The 16,916-nt window shown below is 49.0% G+C and overlaps 1 protein-coding gene across 13 annotated transcripts in view; it reads left to right on the forward strand.

Annotated features, from left to right (window-relative positions):
• EXOC6B (exocyst complex component 6B) overlaps positions 1-16,916 on the forward strand; it is a 400,399-nt gene that overhangs the window by 227,356 nt on the left and 156,127 nt on the right. For all 13 annotated transcript variants that reach the window (XM_084855222.1, XM_084855227.1, XM_084855223.1 and 10 more), the window contains 10 exons: positions 732-815; positions 961-1,007; positions 2,521-2,641; positions 3,537-3,608; positions 4,350-4,447; positions 6,244-6,349; positions 7,316-7,425; positions 12,102-12,213; positions 13,887-14,021; positions 15,602-15,781. In XM_084855222.1, coding sequence (XP_084711348.1) covers positions 732-815; positions 961-1,007; positions 2,521-2,641; positions 3,537-3,608; positions 4,350-4,447; positions 6,244-6,349; positions 7,316-7,425; positions 12,102-12,213; positions 13,887-14,021; positions 15,602-15,781 — 1,065 coding nt within the window. The remainder of the gene's footprint in view (positions 1-731; positions 816-960; positions 1,008-2,520; positions 2,642-3,536; positions 3,609-4,349; positions 4,448-6,243; positions 6,350-7,315; positions 7,426-12,101; positions 12,214-13,886; positions 14,022-15,601; positions 15,782-16,916) is intronic.

Genomic DNA, 16,916 nt, shown 5'->3' on the forward strand with positions numbered 1-16,916 from the left:
AGGTTGGGGGAGGCAGACAAAGCTGGACCTAGAAACCACTTTGATGTTTCTGAGAATGAGTGTTGTGGCTCTCCTTAAGCTTTGGACTGGACTGGCAACTCCCAAGTCTCAAGACTTCACTAAGGTGTTTGGACTCAGATCTGTCTAGAATCACATGTTAAAGCTTTTCCATGTCCCTCAAGGGCCCCAAACCCCTCTCCCAGGGTTTTCTGATGAGGCTAAATGCTTCTCTGAGCTTAGGGGCTTCCTCTCCAACTCCAGCAAGCTCAGAAACCCAGATATTCATTCATTCATTCATTCATTCATTTCTGTACTGCCCAATAGCAGAAGCTCTCTGGGCGGTTCACAAAAATGAAAATCACAAAGCGCAGCATAAAATAATAGAAAATAGGAAAGCTTAAAACCACAAAATAACAGTACAACCAGAATAAAACCTAGCAGCAATGCAGAGATTTAAAATACAGTTTTAAAACACCAGAGCTAAAAGACTAGGAAGCTAAAATGCTGAAATACTGGGGGAATAAAAAGGTCTTCACTGGGCTTCACCAGATATGCTTGTGCCAGAAGATTGCATGAGCACATTCTGAAATCACTAGAGCAGATTGTGTTCATTCTCTTTCCTTCGCCAAAAGGAGCTGTTAGTTTTATATTTGGGAAGCAGTCATTTTCTCTGCAAGGTGCTTTTGGATGTTGTTCTTAGGGAAGTACTTGACCGGATCTCTTCTTTTAAGGGAGCCCGAGAAACGTTTGAGAACTACTACAGGAAGCAAAGAAGAAAGCAGGCCCGGCTGGTGCTGCAGCCCCCCTCCAACATGGTAGGGCGCTCTCATGCTTTTCAGCGTCAAAACAGCTTTGGGGGAGTCTCTATAGGGCTAGATGTCGTAAGTTGCTCTCTTCTTTTTTCCAGTGTGTGTTAATCTTGTTCTGTTTCTCCCTCCACCCCACCCCCACCTTTTCCAGCATGAAACCTTGGGTGGCTATCGAAAATACTTCAATCAGATTGTAGGGTAAGTATTATTTTTATTCATCTGCTTACACTTTTTCTCTGCTGGTTCTGTGTTGGCTTGCTCTGTGCTGCAAGTAATAGTCCTTTTTAAGAGATGTGTTTTCTCTCAATAATACTTGGAGGAGTTGCCATGAGGAAGGAAGTGCTTCCTAAGTGGATTTGAATGTACAGATCTTGTATCACAAATGTAAGGGTGGAGAGTTCTTGCTTGCTCATTTTGCAGGTTCCAGCTCTTGGGAGAATAAAGAGAATTTGTGTGCTGGATCTTAAAGCAGACAAGGGAATCAGTTACTGTGGGGAAGCTGTGGAACCTCTGTCCTTGGAAAAGGCTGGGCGGGATATAAGATTCCTTCTGCATCCCTGTCCACATTCTGCCAACATAAACAGAATGATAGCATGTGCTTTTCTGGTACTTAGGTATCTCCACTGTCATGATAAGCAAGTGTTCCACAAGCCTTAGGCTTGTTAACCCCCCCCCCTCCCAGCACAGCTGTGACGAGGAGATCAGAAGCTTTGGCTGCTATTTTCAACTAACCACAGTTTGTTGTTTTTGTGTGCAAATCTGGATAAACTGTGGGTAGTCTAAAATATGGTTTAAGGCCATCCTTCCCCAACTTGGTGCCCTCTAAATATTTTGGACTACAACTCCCAGAATTCCTGACCATTGGCCATACTGGTTGGAGTTGTTGGTGTGGAGAAAGCTGGTTTAGGGAAATATGCCAGCTTTAAACTATGGTTTCTGATTCTGACTAGTTTTTCTAAAGCATAGTTAATTAATCATAGTTCCAGGTTTGCGCATAACAACAAACCATGGTTAATTGAAAATGTAAAAGCGTCAAAACTCCTCCTTTCAGCCATGCTAAATGATGGCTTTGTGTTGCGTCTGAATCCAGTCACAGTCTCATTCAGCAATTATTACTATTTTGTGGATGCCAGAGGTCCAGGGTGCATGTAAAGCTCTTTGCCCACAAGGACTTCTCCATTTCCTTCAGTGTAGGGAGTGATTCTTTGCCTGTGGTCTGCATGAACTGAGAGAGAAGAGAGGGAGAGCAGAGCTGTTCCACCAGCCAGCTGAAAGAATTGATTTTTCCACCTCTTCCCTCCCCGTTCCTTTTTCCTTGTGAGTCATGTCTTTTTAGATTGTAAGCCTGAGGGCCGGGACTGTCCTGTTTACTTGATTGTATCTAAGCTACTCTGGGAGCCATTTTGGCTGAGGAGTGGCATAAAAATACTTCAAATAAAAAAAAAAAGTGAGACTGTCCTTGCATCGAAGTGAGTGGGTAAATCAGTTAGAACAGGAGTTCCAACTGTGTATCAGATCCAGAGCTCCAGATGAAAGCTGCTGGTGGTTGTTTCCACAACTCAGAAAGGCCAGGGTGTGCTTACAGGTGCCTAATGGAAGCTGGGATTTGCAGGACTCTGGCCCAGCTGTTAGATTCTTTCAGATTCCATGTGAACTCATGAGCAGCTGAACTAGATTTCTTACAGCTGTCTCTCATTGTCTCTCCTGGTAGGTTCTTTGTCATTGAGGACCACATCCTGCATACAAGCCAGGGCTTGGTGGACAGAGCCTATATTGATGAACTGTGGGATATGGCACTGTCGAAAACCATTGCTGCCCTCCGGACACATTCAGTGAGTAGCAGCCAGTTGGACCTTCAGCTACACTGGAAGGAAATTCCAGGTCATGGCATCTTACCATGTAGACCAGTGTTGGGGCTGTGTTGTCCACAACAAAATGACAGCTGTCAGTGGGGTGCGTCTGCCACACTGTGTAAAGCAGGGGTGGGCAACTTCAGGAGGTCTGGGGGCCATTTTCACACACCCCAGACCCCCTGCGGGTCACACCCACACACACATATACACACACCCCGCAGATGCCAAATGGGGGGGGGGGGGATAACATAAAGCAAAATGGCTTCCGGAGCTGCTATGGAGCGCCAAAAGGGTCACAATTAGGTTGCATACAAGCAAATTTGACCCTTTTGGTGCTCCGTAGCAGCTACGGATGCCATTCTTTTCTCAGTGTGTTCCAGATTCTTTTGGGGTCCTCCCTGAATTTTGGGGGGGCAGGGGGGCCACATGTTGGCCACTGCTGATATAAAACAACAGTAGCACATTGTGGTTTAGACAGAGGTTGCCCTTATCTCAGCCCTACAGCCCACATTTGAACATATTTACTTGGATGTAAGTTCCACTAAGTGTGATGCTCAACTTCGCAGCCTTTAGTGTGAAATGGTTGCAACTGGGCAAGTAGCTTTGGTCCTTGAGAATCAGAATTAGTGTCATCATTAAGACATCTTAAAGGTAGCATCTGAGCATTATTTTGGAAAAGAAATGCAGACAGAAGAGTGTGTGCCTGCACGCGTGCACACACACAGGTCTAGGTTGACTGGGTGGAAGTTAGAAATATGTTGTGATTTTTCTTCATCCTAAATGTGTCCCTACTCTGAGCCCCTTGGAGAAAAAATGGAATAGAAATATAGCAACTCAATACCTTTCTCTCTCTCTCTCTCTCTCTCTCTCGCAGTCCTACTGCTCTGACCCCAACCTGGTCTTGGACCTGAAGAACCTCATTGTGCTTTTTGCTGATACTCTCCAGGTATGTAGCCACTCTGCTCTGCTCCCTCCGCCCCCTTGCTGTGCCCACATCGCATGATGCTTTCCTCACTAGGTGGCTTGTGGGCAAATCATAGCCACCGAACCTCAGCGTCCAGCCTTCTGAGCCCGGGTCTCTTCTCCTTCTCAACATGGCTGCCCCATCCTCAGCTGCTTGCAGTGGTTGGCGGCACACAGCACCAAGAGTCATGATTCTGTATAATACTGGGACTGAATGCATGACAGATGATGGCCTTGGAGTGGCAGAAGCCAGCAGCTTGGCTGCCCTGCCCTGCCCTGCCCTGACTCAGCAACTCCGGCTCAGATGGTAGTCTGCTGTTGAGATGGAAGTGCTTCCCTCTTCCCTTTCGTGCAAGAGGTCTCCGGTTCTCACTGTCTGGAGTGCTACCCATGGTTTTCTCTGGCAGGACAGGCATGCCAGGAGTGTTCTCTGCTGTAGCTCCGGGTGTTCCACCCATCTTAGAGGTGCAGCTCCTGCACAGCCCCTGCTCCAAGCCCTGAGGCGCTGTCAGAACCAAGGAGCAGGCTCTGGAGCCGCTTCACCTGCAGCTCCCCTGCGGCGTGCACTTCACGATGCAAAGGGTGGGTGGCTCTGGCCAATGCTCCTTTGCAAACTGGAGTCACATAGGTTTGCTTGTCGGGAACCCACGATTGGCTGCAGCTCCCTGGGGTGAGGAGTCCATTTTTCTTCCATGCATTTGAATGCCTATGTCTCTCTGCCCAGGGCTATGGTTTTCCTGTCAACCAACTCTTTGACTTGCTGCTGGAAATCCGGGATCAGTATAGTGAGACTCTGCTGAAGAAATGGGCAGGAGCCTTCAGGTGAGGGTTGTTTTTATTCAGTTACTCATTTACTGCATTTCCATACCACACAAAGCCCAGAGCTTTCTGGGCAATTCACAAAGTAAAGGATAAAAAAAAATGCATACACAGAATAACACATGTTTAAAACACTGTTAGCGTGTCAAATTCAGGTCTTCAGCTTTAGCGGGAAGGTATCTTTTGAATTAAAATCTTATAGAGACCAGTCCCTACAGACAATCCTTAATGAATATAAATTGGATTCAGGATCTGAGATTTGCCCTTGGAGTAAAAGAAAGCAGTTCCACACTTTGATGCCTTCTAGAAGTCTGGACTGGTTTCAGTACCCCGAGAGAAGGTCACTTCTTGTTATGGCCCCCACGCCATGTGCCAAATTTGGCGATGCTATAACTTCGAGCCTTTTTATTGGTTGTTGTGGTCCCCCCAAACTATACTCCTGAGTATCTGATGCCCCACCTTGTTCTCCATCATCTGTTTTTCACATACAACCTGTCAACTTCCAGCATTGTTGTTCCTGGCGTATTTCCCTGCGTTCGCCAAATGCCCGTTGGCCTGACTGGGAAGTGCCCCCTCTTAAACCACCCTTGTTGTTTTCTTGTTGTTCTAAATGTTGGTTTTACCAGAAAGCTCCTGTGTCAGCTTGCCCTTGTGGCTTCAGGGCAGCGTTCTGCTGGTACCAAGAGTTTGGGTGCAGGGAGATCTGATGCTGCCTAAGGTTTTCCCTCTTTCCCCAGTGGGATGCTTTGTGCCTCAGATGTGGTCTGGGTTAAAATTGTTCTTGGCTTCGGTCGCGCTTGATGATGCCGAACTCTTCATGAGGGCTTCTGGGGGGAGGAGGGGACGGAGGTGCTGTGGTCTGTCAGATGGTGGCATCTCAAAGCCCCCCTTCACTTGTTGCCCTCCACGCTTTTACTGTGTATGTGGTGGTGTTGGAGGAGGAGGACGACTACGATAACCACTGGCACCTACCCATGTACTGTTTAGGCACCAAGTGGGAACTCTTTGGGGCTTTTAGAGAACGGCGTGCTGTTTTTTAATTTGTGCTGCTGCTGCTGCTGTGTGGTAGTTCTGCTCAGCATCCAAGGATGCTTTGGCCACAGTTTAGACTGTGGGAGGGGCCATGGCGGGCAGGAGACAGGGCGCCTGAGGATCAAGAGCGGCAGTGATGGGGTGGCATCCTCCGGATTTCTGTGGCTTCTTAACATTTCCATGATGTAGATGGTTGTGACCTGCCAAGCTACAGGAAACAATCTCCAGCTTTGCTCTGTCTGTCTGTCTGTCTGTCTGTCTGTCTCTCTCTCTCTCTCTCTCTCTCACACACACACACACACACACACACACACTCTCACACACACACACTGCAAACTCTTTTCCAGTGAAAGGATAAATGGTATCTTCCATGCACACCTGCAGTTATTTAAGATCTATAAAAACAGGTGGAATCTTGTTTATTCTCAGTAATTGGAGTAACAGTCTGGCTTAACTTTCAGGAGAAGGGTGTTCAGGGTACTATGAATATTATTCTGTCTTGGATTAAAATATTCCGAATAAATTGATAAGACAATGCACATACTGCTTATAGGTGATATATTTTAACTGGGCGTTTTGTAAGAAATTAGCTTGTTAATTTTTTATGTTTTAAAAGGTTCTTTTAAGTTTTGAGTTAAGTGTTTACATTTTTGATGTGTTCTTAGATTCCCTTGAAGAAGGGATTTTGTTCTGAAATGCATTGGGTATGAATAAACCACTTAGGAACTTTGAGAACTGTTTCTCCCCCCCCCCCCCCCATGATACAGAAATATTCTAGATTCAGATAACTATAGTCCCATCCCAGTGGCCAATGAAGAGCTGTATCAGAAAATGATCGGACAATTTCCATTCCACGAGGCAGAGCTTGAAAAGGTAATGGGGTGTGTGGGAGGTGGTGCTTAAAAGCTTTTAACTCTCCCTTAAAGTCTTTGTCAAGTTGGTCTGACATCTGTTGGGTGCTTTCAGTTCAGAGTATTGTGCCTCAGGGAAGAGGTTAAACCAGGTGACCCAGGAGATGCCTTCCATGGAGGGGCTTGCTTCAGAACCACTCAAGCCACCTCAGGGAAAAGGGCTTGGGTTAAGTTTAGAAACTCCTCCAGCTTTGGCAGACTTCATGGAAATAAAGTTTTGGTGCCTAGAGAATATGAGCAGGGTTGGTGTAGAGCAGCTTCCCCCAACCTGGTGCCCTCCAGATGTGTTGGAGAACAATGCCCAGCATGCCTGGAGGGGACCAGGTTGGGGGAAGGTGGGTGTAAAGGTAGGCAGAGGAGCATAATCCTCATCGCCACTGCTGTGAGGGCTGGACATGGGCTTTCAGGGCAGCAGGTGGGTCGTCTCGAAGGAGTCCACGTTCCGCATCAGCTAGCTGATGCCAGCCACGTTGGCGGAGCAATCGTGCAGGTGGGTAGCCCAGCGCCTGTATGCCCAGGCTGGTGTCGGTTTCCATGCACTTGTTCGTACACGGGTCCTCTGCTGCTCACATGCATGCTGCCCTGAAACCCCCAGGCTGCACCATGCCCCAGTGCACACAGTCGGGCCCATTCTGTAAGGAGATGGCAGAGCACAAGAGAAGCCAGGCTGACCTGGGAAAGGCATGCCAAAGAAGGACTTCTGGAGAGAGGAGGCATGGGATGGAGGGTGGGGCAGGTTCTTTCACAAAGAGCAACATGTCAGGAGGCCAGAGGCCAGAGCGGGACCGGGGGGCCTCAGGACTGGAATGGCAGAAGTGTTTTCAGTCTTCCAGGAGAGCACAGTGGGTGCTCTGTGGGTGGGTGCGTTTGCACGTGTGTTTCTCCCTCATTGACGTCCGTATTCCCTTGCTTGCCTTGCGTTTTGCAGCAGCCATTCCCCAGGAAGTTCCCCTTCTCCGAGTTTGTGCCTAGAGTTTACAATGAGATCAAGGAATTCATCTACGCTTGCCTAAAGTTCTCTGAAGACCTTCATCTAAGGTATGATGACCAGACACAGCTGACTCCTCCACCTCCGAGGATATCATTGCATTTTTCTTGTGCCTTTCGGTGGGCAGTCACAAAGGGCCTGTGTGCAAACACAATCGTTCTCTCTTTGATTGCCCCTTTTCCCAGGCCAGGCTCAACAGGTGGCAGCAGGGTGCATTATCTGGGGCAACTGTTGCCATTCCATCGGACCAGGGGCTTGTGTGGGAAAGCTGTGAGGTTTTTCAAAAGCCACTCAAGTGAGAGGAAGAAAAGCAGGCGTGGATCCAGCAGCCAGCCCAAGTTCAGACACATGACAGGCTGTCAGTCCAGAGCCAGATTCTGTTCTTCAAGTTCACCATCATCCAGGGGATCTCCACAAAGAGCTTAAACATAGTGTAAAACCTCCCAGGGAAAGTCCACTTCACATGAGACAGCCAGTCCTGGTCACTCCCTGACCCAGTGGTGGAGCTTTCTGAGGAGGACATCAAGCTGCCAGCCAAGCAGGGCAGGCTCCCCCCCGCCCCAGTTTCCCTCCTCTACTATCCACAGGGAAAAGCCAGGGTTAATATAGCTCCATAGGGACAGCCATGGTCTCCAGAATGTCTCCACCTGTCAGTGCAGGAGCTGTGACACCTGGCCATCATCAGGAAGGACCTTCTACTTCAGGACCAGTTGTGCACCCTCGTCCAGAACTCTCCCAGCTAACTGCCTGGAGGCCGAGTGGCAAGAGCTACCACAGATGAGTTATCTGAAAGACTCTTTGCAGTCGTTGTTGTTATCCTCCCAGAGAGCATCCACCAACAGAGTTTACCGTAGAACATAGAAAGCCTTCTACGCACGGTGCCACAACAATGGCAGGCCCCCTAAACCTTTTGAATTGAGCAGGACGTGGGTGGCGTGGGGCACAGGGCGCGGCGTGGGGAGTGGGAGGACCTCAGCCATGCCAAAGTGCAACTGAAAGAGGAGAGGCGCTGCAAGAATAAGCCCACAGGCTGTCAGATGCATCACTTATTCAGGTGACCCAATCTGGGATTTAGGAATGTTGATGACTGGTGCAAGGGACAAACAGCCAAGGTCTCAGTGTTGATTGGCTTGGACACCTCAAGGAATTTGAAGGATTCCTTTGGGCTGGCTGTTGCTTTTCTGCTCCAGTCATCCCTAGATTCAGTTTCTTAAAAAAAAAAATGGTGTACAATATATTTGGGGTGTGTGTGTGTGTGTGTGTGTATTTTGCAGCTGTGGCTGTCAGTGCAGAAAAGGCCCACCATGGATTGGGTCTAGCCCAACATTACTTTCTTCTCCAAGGCACTTGCCTGAAAGCTCTGTCCTTCTCCCTCTTGGGTTTCCCTAGGCAGGGGCGGCAAAGTGCACTCACTCTCTGGCCTGGAGGCCACCTTTACTGCAGAGAGGGGAGTGCTATTAGCATTGCTCTTTTCAGCCTTGGATTAGCAGTGCAGGATTTGGCCAGAGCAGTGAGGCAAATGAGAATCCCTGGCTGCTACTCCTCTCTTTCGAACTGCTGCTGATGCTTCTCTTCCGCCTGGCAGCTTGAATGAGTTTTTATTAGGGAGTTTGCCTGCTAAGCCGGCAGCAACTTTTTCTTTCTGTCTTCCTTTTCCCTGCCATTTACAGCGCACCCTGGAGTGATTGGGGTCAGGCTGTCCATCACAGCTGCCACAAAGGTCATGGCTGCTATTGCAGGATCTGCCGTCGCTGTCACAGGTGGCTCCCTCCCTCCCTCCCTCCCTCCCTCCCTCCCTCCCTCTGCTCAAGAGCTTTTTTCCTGCAAAGAGCAGACCCTGCGGCAATGAGCACAGAGCATGTTCTTTGTTAATTAGGATTCCAAGCAACAAATGCCTCCTCTGCAGGGGACAGAAGTAGCTCCCCCACTCCTCCTCTGCACAGGGGGCAATCAGGAAGGGTGGACATTCCTCGTGCTGAGCTAAGAGCCTTCAGACTTCCTCCCCTTGAGGATGGGGCTTTCCTCCATGTTGTGGGGCCCCTGTAAGCAGCAGAGGCTTTAGAGGTGTGTTCCGGGGCACGCATGCCTGTTGAGCTAGCAACGCGTGCCTTCTGGGAATGGAGTGTGTGCCCTCCCGCATGTCCGAACCTCGCCCGTGCCTGTACACTGTGGGGGGAAGGCCAGGGAGATGCACAGGCTGCCTTTTAAGCCGCTCTCCCTCCACATTGCCAGCCTTCCTTCCTCCACATTCAGTTTTCCACTCTCAGAGGGGAATTCAGGCGGCTGTGCCTCTCTCCTCCTTTTGCCGCTTAAAGCAAATGCTGCTGCTGACAAGAAGAGGGTGTGTTTGACTTGTGGAAGGTCTTCCTGGGTTCAGGCCATGATTCAGGCTGAGGGCTCTCGGGTTGCGGGGCAGGTGAGCGGTATCTCCACCAGAGATCCTGGAGCCTGTCCTGACACAGCCTGAGCAAAGGTGGCTCTGCCTCTTTCCCTTTCTTGCCTGGCAAATCTGGAATTGCCCGAGTCTTGCTGAGCCATGCTGGCAACTGGCCACTGTGGCCCGAGAGAGGAGGGAGGGGCTGCAGAGGAGGCGTCCTGCTGAGCCCCTCCCCTTGGCCAGGGAGAGCTCATGAGGACGGCCTCCCTGCCATGGGCAGCAGATGGAGATGATGCAGATGCGCTGGCCCTGCCTGCTGCGGCTTTGCGGTCTCACTGTTTGTCAGGCAGAACAGGCTGTGGGGCAAAAGTTCATGAGGGCAGAGTCACCCGGAGCCCTCGCAGGAGGACTGCTTCTGGACCTGTCCAGTGCGGAGTCCTCTCTCCCCGCCCCGTCAGCTGCCCGCCTTCCTCCCTGGGCAGATGAAGGTGTCTGTCGTTTCAAGCCTAATGCAGGCCGATGAAAGATCAAAGGAGAGCCTGCAGTTCAGCGTCTTCCCAGAAAGCTGCTTCTCGGTGGGACAGTCGCTCCCAGCCGGGTGGAGGAGGGGGCGGGAGAGGTTGGCCTTCTGGTCTGGGAGCTTCTTGAGGGCTCTGAAGGTGCAAAGGGTTGTGGAGGGAGGGCAATGTTGCAGGCTCCTCAGAAACAACCTGAAGGCAGAGCAACTTAATGAAAGCTAGTGGGGCTTTCTAGCCACTCGACGCAGGCAAGCAAAAGGCTTATTTTGTGGCCCAGCTCGGTGTGGGGCCTCCCAGGAGCTGAGCTTGCAATGTGCAAATGTGGGTCTTCAGCATGAGGATGGGATAGTATGTGCTGGGGACTGGACAACTTGAGCATAAACCTGGCTTGGTCCCTGTTTCCTTCCCTGTGCTCACCCACTCTCTCCGGCCCTGACACACACCTATGTCTGCTTGGCTGTTCGCACACTGTCTCCCTGCTCTTTTAACAAGATGCTCCAAGGGGCTCAAAACAGTTGTTTCAACAATGTGTATAATATAAATCTTACAGCAAATATCTTAGATGTGAAAAATCAAGTAGTGGGTAGATGTAGGCAGCGGGCAGTTATGAGGAGCTGCATCACCAGGGGCCTGCAGCATGGATTTCCTTCTTCCCTGCCAGCCATGTCTCTGGTGACTGGACGCCTCTTGCGAACCCATTGCTATGTTCATACTGGCCTTCTCCTGGTCCTGCACAGGCAGATTCCCTGCCTTGTCAAAGAATACTCGGCCAGGTGACCAGTCAAGCATCACTTGTGGCTTGACAGTGGCACTGCCTCTTTCCAAGGGTTGAGAGTTGAGTCGGCATCATTTTGGATGCAAACAGGGGGTGCTAAATACCTTCAGGTATTGCTCACTCACACTAAACGATGGATACAGCAACACCCTCCCTCCTGGACGCTGTCAGCAATGGTGCTGTTTGGCAGGATGTGACTTGGGCTTTACTTGGGGGGCCACTTCTGTGGCATAAATTATCCGCTGACTTTTTCTTGGGATTCTGGCTAGTGTTCATTACTCTTAACCCATATTGAGGTCCCAACCCCTCACATCTCTGTTTATTTTCCCAGTCTTTAAGATCTGGGTCAATGTCTGGAGTTTGTATTATTTTAACTTTTACTCTAGCATTTGAGTCAGAGCCCTCATAGAATTTTAGAAAAGGTAACATAATGCCATTTAAAATAGTTAACAACATATAAAATAGTTCTGGTCACTTCCTTTCGATCTGTACCTCTCCTTCTAGCCCCCCCCCCCCCGCCACCTTCATCCTCATGGACTCGCCTTCTTTCAGTATGTTGCATCCTTCCTACCTGATGGTGGGCGGAAATCTCCACCATCAGCTCTTTCTGCTGTTATGCCATGTACTCTCCCCCCACCTCTCCCTCCCTCCTCCCATCTCTTGTGCTATCCCCCCTCCCTCCCTCCTTCCCTCCCCCCTCCCTCCGTGTCTCACACACACACACACACACACACACACACACACACAGAATGCTAGGTGTTGTTGGCGGCTGTTGGTTTTCTGGGCTGGGTGGCTCTGGCTTATTGTGTTTCACCCTCACAGAAAGTCAGAATTGTAGTTTGCTGAAACCACTGTTTGGGGGCTGGTGAATTCTGTCTGCATGACACCCCTTTTGCCCTCGTTCCGGGGTTTAGAGATGGTCATGTGATCGTCTTTGATTATCTGACCCCAAAGCAATGTTTTCTGTTGCATTGGTATATTTATTTCAATGTGTACCTTGCCTTTCAACTAAAATTAACGCTCAGGGCTGCTTCAATAATCTCTCTCTGATTTTAGCTCTACAGAGGTTGATGACATGATTCGGAAATCTACCAATTTGCTACTGACCCGAACACTGAGCAACTGTTTACAGAATGTCATTAAGCGGAGAAACGTCGGCCTGACAGAGGCGAGTGCTTTATTCTGTGATGTGGGTGGGAGGGCAGGGTGCATTTGGCTGCTCTTCTGGGCCTTCTCTAAGAGGGAGAGTGATTCTTAGCAAACCTATAAAAAGCCTTCTCCAGCCTGTCTTTACATTTCTTATCTCTTTTCCTCTGCCCTGCTTAGCCTTACGTTCCCTGTTGGCTTTGCATCTCCCTCCCCCCCTCCCCCCACCCCACACGCTCATGTCCACATCTGAGACATCTCTCCATTTCTTTCCCCATTAGGGCAGCCCCACCCACACAGCATAGAATTGGGAGAGGGGGGGTTAACCCTTCTCACATACCCCAGAACTGAACCTCAAAGTCAGTTGCAACAGGGGATCCTTTTGGCAAGGCCTGGAAGCAGCTTTCTGTAATGCAGCTGTTGTGCAAGTTGGAGTTTTGATTGAGGTGTGGGGTTCGGGAGATTCTGTGCATATTGTTAAACACCCAGTGTTGAATGGGGTGGGGGCCAAGTCCAGGTGTCCCTCCTCCCAACATGATTGGATCTGTGATTGGATCTGTGTATTTGTGCAGCTTCTCAAAGCACACACTTTTTCTCTCTCTATTAGATAGGACAGTTTGAACATTTGGCAGAAGGGCCCATAGTTTGAGCTGTTCTGCTTTGGCTATTGAGGTTCTGACCTCAAGAGATCTCAGACATGTGCCTTGCACCCCTCTCCACCCCAACCTCGCCCTGCCTTACTCAACCACAAACACTCCCCCTGCTTGGCACAGGAAGGTGATGGCAAAATTAGTGGGTGGGTGTTTCTAAGAAGCCCGGTGTGACCAGTGACTTGTGAGTAGCTTGAACTGTTGATCCCTGAACCACCTTGTGAAGCAAGATGGTTTTGTATACAGAAAGAGGAGCAAAAGAAACAGATGCCCCAGGGCGTAAGAGAGAACCTTGCAACTTACATGGGGCCTGTCTCTTCATCCCATCTTGGTGATCTTCCCCTGTCTTCCTGCTACTCGATCAATTTAGAGAGTGAGTGATATAAGGATGAATCATGAAAACATCTATATGATGTGGTGGGTAGGGCGGCAGGAAGGAAGAGCAGAGCAAAGGAGATGCTGAATTTTCCTTTTGTTTTATGATTGTTCCATTTAAATACCTAGGGCCACCTCTAATGACAGGTGCTGGCACATTTTTTTTTTCAGTGGTTTGCAGCAGTAGCAGCAGCTCAAATTCTGAGACAACCAAATTGGCTCTTAATTGCCACTCAAAGTGCCTGCAGGTTTTCCTAAAGAGGCTCGTCTGAGCTGGGGAGAGGGATGGGGGAGCTGTCACTCAGGCTTCTATCACTTCAGACTTACTGGCAATGGGCCTCAGACCGACTGTCTTGTTTTTTTGTAACCAGCTTGTCTTGTAATGGGATTTGAGGTGTAATGAGAGGAGCTGAATTTAGAAAATTCATTAGAGTTTTTCTTCTGCCTCTAGCAGAAATCCTGGGGAAATTTCTTCCCAGAGAGCTATGTCTGCCTTAGAAACATCACCTGCTAGGAAAATGAGACCCTTTTTTGCTCTTTGTCCAAAGATACTGTGCCCTGCTAGAGGCTGTGTCTGAATGGCATCAGGTGCGCTTTGCTGTGGCTTTATCTGTCCTGCCAGTTGACTTTTGAAAAACTAAAGTGTAAAATGTGTGTGTTCCTTCTGCAGCTGGTCCAGATTATTATCAACACTACACACTTGGAGAAATCCTGCAGGTTCCTTGAGGAATTCATTACCAACATCACCAATGTCCTTCCAGAAACTGTCCACACAACTAAGTTATATGGAACTACAACCTTCAAAGTGAGGCTGCTGCTATGGGCCAGGCGTCTCTTCTGGGTGGGGGCTGAGCAGTGTCCATGAAATGATCACTGACAGCCATTGGTTCTCATCTGTGTCCAAACCCCTGCCACAAGGAATGTCTGTCTCTGTCTGTCTCTGTCTCTCACTCACACACACACACACACACGCATGCACAGACCCCTACCCTTGACTAACCCATGCCCAACTTCAGCATCCTACTGTCATTCACACAGCCAGCAAGTGCACAGCAGACAGTATGTGGAAGAAACAACAGGAGTTTTGAAAAGGCTCCCAAGGAGTTCAACTAAGTCTCTGGCATTGTTTCTGAGAGAAGGGATTCATGCCTTTGATGGAGAAAAGTGGATGTTTGGGGAGGGATTGAGCAGAAAGATCTGCGTTTTGCCACATTGAACTTGATGGCAGGACATCCATAGTGCAGGGTCAGCAAGGTAGTTAGAAATGTGGATTTGCAAAGAAGGCCAGAGCTCAAAGGCAGAATGGAAAGTGGAGCACCACTGATGAACAGGTGGTCCAACCACATAGGATTCTATTCTGGTGGAAACACAGGGTCTCAATTATATGTAAGCGTGTTCGGGTATTCTATCTCTCTCTCACTTTCGGGGAGACCTGTGTGCATAAGGTGGAAAAGTGTGTACACATGCGTGTGTACGTACATACATACAGTTTACACCAGAATGGAATTCTATATGCCTCTGCCTGTCTGTAAGGCCTGGCTTACTTGGCCTTGGCTCTAGAGAGAATTCCCCACCTGGGACTCCCATGTCTGAGATGTCCCAGCACTGTATCCCTTGGAGATGCCATTTCACAGCTAGACAGGATCTGGAGGAAAGTCCTTCCCTGGGGCTCTTAATGGGTAACAGGAGAGGGATTCATATCTTACTTACTTACTTAAAAAATTTACACCCTGCTTTTCTTTATAAAATAACTCAAAGTGACTTACAAAAAAGTTAATAAAATACATAAAATACAGTAAATAGTCCATCTTACCTCTTATTGTGCCTTTGTCTAAGATTGATGTTCAAGGCAACTCACAATTCATGTTGAACACTAAAAAATACACTTTAAACCAGTTTAAAATAATACAATCTAAAATCCAAAATATACAGAGTAACTGTTGTATCAATAGCAGGTAAATAAACAGCTCTACTTCATTTGTCATCAAGGGTCACAAGAACAGGACTGTCTTAACCCAGTGCCGAAGTGATAATAACGTAGGCACCAGGCAAAAGTGCCTGGGGAGGCAGTTCTACAGTTGGGGTTGACTCTGCTGAGAAAGACTTGTCTCTGGTAGCCAGCCACCTAACTTCTGAAGGCAGAGGTACTTGTTCAGATGATGATCTCTGCAGACAGGGAGGTTCATATAGGCCAAAATGGACTTTTAGATCCCATGGCCTCAGACCATGTATACTGATCCCCCAGCCAATTCAAAGGATTTCCTCTTCCTGAAGAGTCATGGAGGCAGTCACAAATGCTGATGCACCACTTTGCCCAAGGAGGTGTGAGGGTGGAATTCTGGTTGTGACGGTTCGTTTTACGCGGCATCTGCTCTTTGTCCCCAGGATGCCCGCCATGCTGCAGAAGAAGAGATCTACACGAATTTGAACCAGAAGATAGACCAGTTCTTGCAACTTGCAGATTATGATTGGATGGCCGTGGAGGCCAGTTCTAAGGCCAGTGACTACCTGGTGGACCTCATTGCCTTCCTACGCAGCACCTTTGCAGTCTTTACACACCTGCCTGTAAGTATGACTTGGAAGAGGAGTGTCCCTCTGCCTGTGGCTGCCTCAATTTTGTTGAGCAATCTTGGATATGGTCACACACAGACTGAATTGTCACACATGCATGCCTATAACCATAAACTCTCCCTCTTGTTCTCACTTGCTTATGGGAAGAGGAAAATGTTGTGAGTCTCCCCAGATATGGTTAAGGCACAAACAAAGAGCCAAAGTCACACCTGAATGCAGTTAACTTGTGTGCGCGTGATGGTGGTGAGAGCTGGAGGTGACTGCCATCTTCTCCCAGAAGAAGGCTTCTTCCCCCTTTTACATGGTGTTCAGTGGGGCTGTCCATAAACATTTTAATCCCAAAAGATCCTTGGGAAAATTCAGGTGTTCCTAACTAGGGATGGCGGAGAATTTCTCCATGAATCTTCGGGAGGCCGAGTGCCAACGCATTCGGCCCCCCGAAAGTGTTGGAGAAATTCTCCTCCGGCCCCCCGCCCCCCCCCCCGGGATGGGACTTACCTTCGGCAAATGTCCCTCTCGGCGGCGGGTCCCGGCGGCGGTTCAGCGGCGTTTCGGCAGGGGCGGGGGCTGCGGCCGGTCTCCCGACCGGCTGCCACCTCCACCATTACAAAATAAAAAAGTACAGTAAAAAAAAAAAAACCACACCCGTGATAGGCTACGTGACGATTTACGTAGCCTATCACGGCTAGATTTCCACAGTCAGCTGTGATAGGCTACGTAAATCGTCACATAGCCTATCATGGGTGACTTTGGGGGGAAAAAAATAGCGCGTATGCAAATGGCGGCGCCCCATGGGTGCCGCCATTTGCGTTCCTTATTTGGACAGGGGTAGTCTACGTAAAGATTTACGTAGACTATGGCGAAAATAAGGGAACGCTATTTGCATTGCCCTTATTTTCGCCGTAGTCTACGTAAATCTTTACATAGACTAGATGTGCCAAAATAAGGAACGCAAATGGCGGCGCCCATGGGGCGCCGCCATTTGCATACACTCTTTTTTTTCCCCCCAAAGTCACCCGTGATAGGCTACGTGACGATTTACGTAGCCTATCACGGCTGACTTTGGAAATCTAGCCGTGATAGGCTACACAAATCGTTACGTAGCCTATCACGGGTGGTTTTTTTTTTG

Source organism: Heloderma suspectum, chromosome 5 (assembly GCF_057233095.1).
Source record: "Heloderma suspectum isolate Gila_16-S chromosome 5, 16-S_ref, whole genome shotgun sequence".
Taxonomy (NCBI): Eukaryota; Metazoa; Chordata; class Lepidosauria; order Squamata; family Helodermatidae; genus Heloderma; species Heloderma suspectum.